At 45.3% G+C, this 8,303-nt stretch overlaps 1 protein-coding gene across 2 annotated transcripts; it reads right to left on the bottom strand.

The window, feature by feature from the left end:
* Positions 1-396: 396 nt before the first annotated feature.
* LOC107216907 lies at positions 397-7,083 on the bottom strand. 2 transcript variants are annotated; one of them, XR_006905297.1, is made up of 2 exons: positions 1,482-1,591; positions 397-1,161 (listed from the first exon to the last, which is right to left on the bottom strand). XR_006905297.1 is itself a non-coding variant. In XM_015654242.2 (2 exons), the coding sequence occupies exons 1-2, from the start codon at positions 6,499-6,501 to the stop codon at positions 944-946; spliced, it is 1,254 nt and encodes a 417-aa protein (XP_015509728.1). In that variant the 5' UTR covers positions 6,502-7,083; the 3' UTR covers positions 397-943. The 2 variants fall into 2 exon arrangements, 1 of the variants encoding a protein (XP_015509728.1); XM_015654242.2 differs by lacking the exon at positions 1,482-1,591 and adding an exon at positions 5,466-7,083.
* Positions 7,084-8,303: the final 1,220 nt, after the last annotated feature.

The following is an 8,303-nucleotide window of genomic DNA, read 5'->3' as shown; positions in this document are numbered from 1 at the left end:
TATCTCGCTGTGTTCCTGATTGGGCTCTTTTTTTTTTCATTCTTTTTTTTTTTTTTTTGTTTTCTCGCTAGGTCAACTCGATCAACACTCCAGTCATGTAAACACCGTTTCGAAAATCGTTGCCGTTGCTTTGGTACTTTCGATTGGAAATACAATAAGTCGCGTGTATATACTTACGGTATGTATATACGATACCAACCGATCCGTTCCGGCTTCGCACGGTTAGTCAAATCAAACGATAAGTTAAACATACATTATTTTCCCGTATATCCAACCATTTGTTTAGCGGACGCAGATAAAGCAGTCAAGCAGCGCTTTTCCATCCGACTTGATTTACAAATATTGGGAATTCAAACTAAGTACGCATATTTTTATCAAAATGAATTACAGCTTATGTTGCTCAGGGATAATTTAGCTTTTTATTGGCGAAAGGGTTGTCAATATCGGTTCGGTAGTTCCAGAGATTACCCCCTGCATACACACAAACAATTTTACCTCTGTATAACATTAGTAGAGATGTATTAATATTATCACACCGTAGAATAATAACATCTATAAATAAACTGTATTCATCAACGTGCAAACTTTTTCAAATCCATCAGTGCGTATATTCATAGATATCTGTGAATAAATACGAATATACCTGTGGATTATAATCGTGAAATGTTACACATAATATGAGTAATATGACAATATGGAAGGACTATCGCTGTGACAATTCCAGACTTACAACTCTATGAGATTTGAATTCTAAAAATATGTTACGCAAGACAACGAATCCGGCATGCCTCTTGTTCGGTTCGAATTGCCGCACACGTGCACACGCATGTACATGTACGCGTGTGTGTACCTACACGCGTGTATAATTGCGTCGGTCATCGCACGAAGACGAATAATATAATTGCCCATAACTGAATTCACGAGGTCCTTGTCGCCGTATCACTCATTTCCGCTTAAGGATGCGATCCCTCGCGTTTCTCCCTGCATAAAATGGCTGATCCTTGGAGAGGGTGGTCGACGCATCGTCTCCGTCCTTCTTCAACGCTGGCCGATCCTCGCGCTCTTCCAAAATCTCATCGTAGAAATTCTCGTCCAAGTTGGACACTGACGGCATGCCCGGTGTCGCCGCCTCCGTCCCCCTTCTCTCGTCTCCAATCGCGTCTGCGAAAAACATTGAAAATTTTTACGTTATTGCAAGCGTGCCAAGAGGGTTGAACGCGCGTCGTGTGTCTAGATCTTATTAGAGGTTTTAAGGGGAAAAGGAAAAGTATAAATGATTAATAAAGGGATCGGTCTGTTGGTATTTTACCAAGTTTACATTAAACTCGTTTCATACAAATTTGTGTTGAAAAATATTTCAAATTAACCAAGGGATGGGCACATTTTAACAAAAATACCAACGATCCGATCCCCTTGTTAGTTATTTGTCCCTGCGATAGAAATTCCCCCTTGGAAGTTGGAGCGGCTTCGTCGTTAATTACCGTGGTAAGGAGTCGATCCGGGATGCCGAGTGGTGGGAACCGGCCCCGCACCGGGCGGCGGGCTGCTCGTATAATTCGGGCACCCGGCTCTGCTACTCGTAGCGTTCGACCTTTCTGCTTTGAGCGTAGCGTTTAAAGGACGGTCTTCCGGTTTCCAGATGAACATGTAGTAAAGGGACAAAATAATCGCAGCTAGGCTAACAGAAATAACGTAGGCAACGACCGTCAAGACCCGCACTAGCTTCTGCCTGTGCTTAGGCTCGTAAAGTTTGTCCTTGCTCTCCTCCCCGGCAAATTTCACCTCGTTAGCGGCGGCCGATTTGCTATCTCTCCTTGTACGCAAAGTACGACTTATACTAGCCATCATATTCTGGGCGCTCATCTTTCTTGACAGCTGCATCTCTTCCCCGCCTATTTTCTCTACGTCGACGTAACAACTTTGCTTCCTTTTCCTTATATATTATACCGCTACCTTGATGATTTTTTTTTTATCGGAATTTTTATGAATTTTCATGATTTTCCTTCAATTATAGTTCTTGTCGCTGGTTGGAAATCGAAAACCCGCCACGAGCAATGATTCCCCTCGCGTTATTGGCAAGCCTCCTGCTCAGATGCGCCGCGCAGATCGTGCGCTCTGGACACTCGCTATGCGGAGAAATTTGGCCCGTTCCAGGGCTCTGTTTGTACGTGGCCTTCCAATCTAGTCGAAAGTTATCGTAGCACCCGCTTATCAGTGTTATGTTATTAATAACAATAACGACGACGATGATTGGAAAAAGGAGCGAGGAAAAATCAAGTTCACCAAATTAACCGTAGACCGATGTTTGGAAGGTTACGATTGATTATCTAACGATAAACGGAGTACGTTACCCTCGAGGTTACCCTGCGCCAAATGCAACGTTCTCACTTTGCGGTATATTACATCTCGTTGATAAGTTTGCCGTGCTCGTTGTGTACAGGCACGGTTGTTCAGCCGAGGTCTTTGCCCTTTTTTTTTCTTTCAAGTTTCCAAGAAATATTTTGACAGCCGCGAGTAGTCCGTTTACGACCTTCCGCAAAAACGACGACGAGGGAGGCGATGCGAGTTTTAAACCACCGAGGTGCCGAGTTTTCGGTAAACCAACGAGACGTAGATTTGAGTAACGGGTCTAGGCGGCGGAGGTTCGCGCAGCTTTGAACCCCTGAGGGTTATTTAGAGCCGCGTGTTTACCAAACGGCGTGTTCGTAGCCCGCTCGTAGAGAACTCACCACGTTGAGGCACACCCACAACCTTCCGAATGCGCTCCAAAGCTTGGGAAGCTACAACCTCCGCGTACTGCGCAAGCCTCGATGAGGAATTCCGCAAGCCCGAAAAGAGTTGTCGCAGATGTTGCGACGATCCAACGTTAGTCACTCAAACTACTATCTATAATCGGCGCTTGATGTTTGCTAGGACGGAAGGATCCCAAAACGAACAGATTCGTTTCTGGAGCTCGAAGACGCGTTCTCCCCGTCATCGTACGTGCTACGAATTAATTAAGGCCCGCCCACGCACCGTTTTTCTCGCTCGAACAGTACTCGTGGAAAGAGATCACGCCGCCTTTTCCGTATACGATTCAAACCCGAAGCTCGGGCAGATCGATGAACGGCCAAGATGCGACTATTGTAGGTGTGCGTGTACGGCCTGCCAAGATGTTTTAACGCCACGGGTCACCTCATGGTGTCCGTCGCGTGTAATTTCACTAATCCTCCGCCGTCCGTCGACACTGCTGTACCGTAACAGTCCCGCCCTGTCGTTTTACCGCGTAATCGAGGTACGAGTAGCGATAACGTCATAAACTTTATTTCCATTCCCGCACCGTCGATGCCTTATTTATTATTTATACACCGTTATCGAACTTATGACCGACGAATAAACATTTTGACAGTTTTCAATTTTTCACAGTGGATTCTTCGCGTCATGTACGTACACAAGTTGTATCATGTATACCGTACGCAGGGTATATCTACGCACGTCTCCTTTCGAGATTTTTACGAATTCCTCAAGCATGAAATATATAATGTATGTAATAGGTATAGAGGCGCACCTTTGTTTTAAGAGTGCCGGATGGCTTCGATCTCCGCGTAGACAAACATCCTCGATAATATGTGTGTGTGTATATATATATATATATATATATATATATATATATATATATATATATATGTGTGTGTGTGTGTGTGTGTATGTATCTACTACGCCCTCAATCTATAAGACCCGCGTCGTATACATATGCATATACCTATATATAACATGCAGACGACGTTAGACGCCGAAGGCATCAACGCGCGGTGAAGGGCGGCATTATACGATTGATTTCTACGTGTACACCATATCGCTGAAATTATTTACCGTGTGCGTAAATCGGACGAAAATTTCCTTAGTTATGTACCTATATCGATTCCCTGCTGGGGAGAGAATCTCGAGGTAAAAAAAAATTAGTAAAATGGAAAAAGAGAGAGAAAAAAAAAACTAACAAACTGTTTTGTTGGGGGAAATGTGGGGTGATGTAACGAAACGCGAAGCCCTCCTAGGGCCGACTTTCCTCTACGACTCCGCATCGCATATTATGTCGGGTACCACGGATAATCCGACCGCCACCTTCCAACCCACCCCTCCTTGACCCCTCCTTGACCCGAGTATTTCGCTTATTTGTAAGGCTTTAATTACCACCGCCCTCCGGCACTCGCTTGTGTGTTTTTATCGTATTACCGTGATACTTTGGGTGGATGCGGACATTTTATTGAGGACAATGATCGGGATCATTCTCTCGGTAAACGGATTGGCATCCGCGATAACGCACTTCCTTAATTCCCGCGTAGCTTCGTTCGAAATCGTCAATGTAGCGAGCGAAATGAGAATTTGGCAGGTGTGATTGAAATACAATTTTGTAAAGAATTTTACAAAATGATATACAGGATAAAATTTTAACAGTAAAATATCGGGACAATCGCCGTCTCGTACGTTTTTTGCAATTTTATTTATTCAATATACGTGTACAGTCAGTCATAACCGTACGTACCTACATGCATGCAAATTTATTGGTGCAACTGTGCAACGAAAACGCAACCCGATTGGAAATGTCGATTTGCGCGGGAGTTATGTAAATGCGACTGAGCGGGGACTTTGAAAGAAACTATACGGGAATTTTTTTTTTCTTAAATCAAGCGATGAACGCGATCCAGGGATAGTTACGTCATGTATGAGCAACTTTTACGGGGAATCCGTCTTGTCTACGACGTACGTATTATCGAGACAGTCGAAGGAGCTGTCACTGGAATATATATAACCGTACAATACAATATTCCGAGTGACGTAATACCGACGTGTATCCGCGGGGGAAATAACTCACTGAACTGATGCGTCGATAGATTTGCGAATTAATTGCAATTCACTCGAATTACCGAGAACAACTGAATCAGTGCAAAATAACTAAATTGCTGAGAATTAAGTGAGAAATAACCAAGTTTTGAGATGTTAAGTCAAGTTGATTTGAATTAGTTTGGATTCGTGCCGGAATTGTATGTTTATAGAGAGAAAAAAAAAATGTATTCTAATTGAAAAATTGAGTTGAATTGAAAATAATGAATTTTAATTAACAAAATAAAATGGAATAGAGTGAAATTTTTTTGAAACTCACCCGAGTTAGAATGAATTAGTGATAATACTCGGGAAAAAAAATTGAAATTCATAAAGTCAATTCAAATGGCTTAAGTTGAATTAGAGAAATTTGCCCGAATAAAAAAAAAAATTGATTTGAAATAAAGAAAATTATGTTGCATTAGATGAATTAATTCAAATTAATTCAAGTCAAGAAATTGTTGCGTCACTCATATCTCGAGTTATTTCCCCCTCGCGCGTATCGTACAAGCGGTTTGAACCACCCGTCGCGTCCACCACCGACAACGACCGGGGTCTACGTAACATCCGCGGTCCCTCTCACAAATGACCGTCAAACCCCTTACCTCCGTTACCCTTCACCGTACCGCCGGGTCGGACTTCGAAATGAGAATAGTTTCCAACTTTCGAACGTAATCCCGCATAAATGATTCCTCTCAGATCCACCGCCGATGGTGCGGATGGTTTCGACGAAGCGTCTGGTCGGGGCGTCGAGAGGTTGGTTTCATCCGTGGCGAAGAACGTGATTCCGGGTAACCGCTCAGGTATGTTGCTTTTGCCCTCACCGCCGGATTCCCGTGCCGTCTCATTTGCAATTCGGCGAAGATTGCTGGATTTCTTCCCTTCTTCCACATCGTCCTCGAGCTCGTCGCGGGGCACGCCCGAGTCTCCGGGAGTTGGCTTCGCGTAAACGGATGCTCGAGAATAGGCCGTCGTTACACGGACTTTTACGGACGTAGCTCGATTGGGTGCGTCGAATTCGGTTGGCGATGAATTCTCGCCTGGCTCCGTTTTTCTTGACGATGTTCCGCTGGTTTCCAGCAAAGACAAATCACCCGCCGGCGAAGCAGTCGTCGCGAGATAAACGGAGGATAACGATACGTCGCCTCGTAGGTCGGCGAGGGGGGTGGTGGAATATTTTAATCCTACGAAGTTGTCTCTATCGTTGAAATTGGGCCTCCTTTGCGAACCGTCGTCGGATCGCATCTGACGTCCTTTCCGCAAAGTTATTCTCTCGAAGAGATTCAACTTCTCCCCCAGATCATCGTCGATTTTTGTGGCCGCCAGCGGCTCCCCCTCCGAAGAGTTCTCTCGCGAATCTGGCAAATAATGGGTCAGATAGATGTGAGAATCGCTGACCAGTCGGCTTCGCTGTATCATTTTCGGGTTCGGTGGCTCCCAGATGAACACGTAATAGGCACTCAAAAGAATCGCGGTAAAACTCACGGAAAATACGTAGGCCATTACCGTGACCACGCGAACTATCTTCTTCGTCCCCGCACGGTTTTCATAAATACCGTTCGCGTCTTTCTGGCCACCGTTTTCCCCCGATCCGTCCTGCGGAGGTCCGTTGGCACCGGCTTCTTCCGACGACTTGCTCATGATTATCACGGTTTGCTTCTTTGCGGGCCGATCGAACGCTCCGACTTACTTGATACTGTACAAATGGTAGGTACACCGCTCTGTAGCCGATTTATACAATGTTACGACAAGCAGGTAACAACACTGGCTACTGCACTCGGAGCGAAATCATTTTCTCTCCAATTTTAACTCCGTTCTAATTCCAAACTTGAATAGCTTGCCAGATACACCTGCTTCGGCATTTTCATTTGGTTTTTTCTTTTTCTCTTTCTTTTTTTACTTTCCTTTCACCTCCAAAAGTTTACACTTGTTTCCAAACAGAGAGCTCTGCGAACCGCTTCAGCAATATGAAAATCTCATCAATTATCGGAGTAACAATTTGGTCAGCACCTTGCAGCAATTAACTAATTCGCGGTTCCGTAAAAGTTTACAACTCATCTCGCTGACGGATAAGGACCAACCGCTTACTTTACCTCGATTTAGGAGAGACTGCGTCATTCGCCGGGGAGAGGCGAAAAAATATGAAAAAAATATTGCAAACTAGCAACGCTCCGCATGCCGAGTCACGCTCGACTGCAAGCTCCGACCGTTTCTGCGAAAGCTCATTCGGCCTCCACGTGCAACAGACGCGAATAACGCGCACGCGTCCTCTTAACTCGTATACCTACCCCCAAATAACGGGCACACGGCTTCATTGTAACACCTACCTATAATACATACACCTGGATGCGAAGGCCAAGGGCCAAAATGCGAATGCGAATCTTTATAAACGCTGTAAGAAAGCACAGACAGGCATATAGGTGTTCACGAAGATGCTTTTTATTTGTTACGAAATCTCAGCGGTGTACTTCGATACAGCGTGTCGTTCGTTGGACGAACAATTAATGTTTGTTTTTAGACTTCCGAACTTTCCGCGATCCTCTCCCTCCGTCAACCTTTGACAAAGACGCGCAAGCAGCTTTTCCATCGAACGAACCGGTGCCGTACGTGGAATCTCCCGCCGTTGTCATTGCGAAATCGGATGCGATATCCGGGAGGAGAAGAGAAAGAAACGGGTCCTTCGCAGCGTGATTATCGTGTGATCCCGATGACGGGGAAGTCTTCCCAAACATCGGGATTTCCGCAGGCGTGCGGCTCCTTTGGTGTTTTCGACAGAGCCACTGCCAGATCGTCATCACCGACGAGGCTTCTCGACGTCGCGACCCTAGCTTTCCTGATTTCGGAAGGGTATCTTTTTCAAAAGGGAACTGAAAAAATTACACTGTCAGGTTGGCCAAGTCGAGGAAAACAGGGGACTCGGGGATGGCCGATGCATCATCTTACCGAGGCGAGAGAAGGCTCGTCGACGGTGACGGGTGACCTGGTCCTTGACTTTCCAGCCGTTGTCGATTTCTCACAGGTCGTTACAGTTTCGTCAGTAACTGTCACTAACTGTTCCCCCTGTAGTTCGCCCGCGCGTTCTTGTCCACATTTCCGAACGTTTCTTTTAGTTTTCACTTTTTGAATTTCATTCGCGTGTAAATGCTTCGATTGGATGAGTTTCCTCTGTGGAAAATCGTCGTCCTGCTCGCTGCTGCTCGACCTCGAGGATCTTCGAGCTTTTCGCGGTTTCTTGCCCACGGATTTTTTCTTCGCGCTATCACGTTTCAGCGCCTCTTGATTCTCTTCCAACGACGTTGATTCGTATTCAGTTTGCTTTTTGGATGATCCAGCGCCAGATTTAATTCGAAGCTTGTCACAGGTCTGCAGCTGCGTTGTTATACCCTTACATTTACTGGAGCATGTCCCCAACTTCTTTAAACCGTCCGCTTCGATATTATTTT

Source organism: Neodiprion lecontei, chromosome 7 (genome assembly GCF_021901455.1).
Source record: "Neodiprion lecontei isolate iyNeoLeco1 chromosome 7, iyNeoLeco1.1, whole genome shotgun sequence".
In the NCBI taxonomy this organism is placed as follows: domain Eukaryota; kingdom Metazoa; phylum Arthropoda; class Insecta; order Hymenoptera; family Diprionidae; genus Neodiprion; species Neodiprion lecontei.
The sequence above is the reverse complement of the archived record's forward strand: the minus strand, read 5'-3'. Positions and strand labels throughout refer to the sequence as shown.

Bases quoted from the DNA above. Each gene is read 5' to 3' on its own strand.
- LOC107216907 (XM_015654242.2), bottom strand. From the start codon at position 6,501: ATGAGCAAGTCGTCGGAAGAAGCCGGTGCCAACGGACCTCCGCAGGAC. The intron at 1,162-5,465 runs GTAAGGGGTTTG...TGTTTTTCGCAG, and splicing joins TACGGTGAAGGGTAACGGAG to ACGCGATTGGAGACGAGAGA.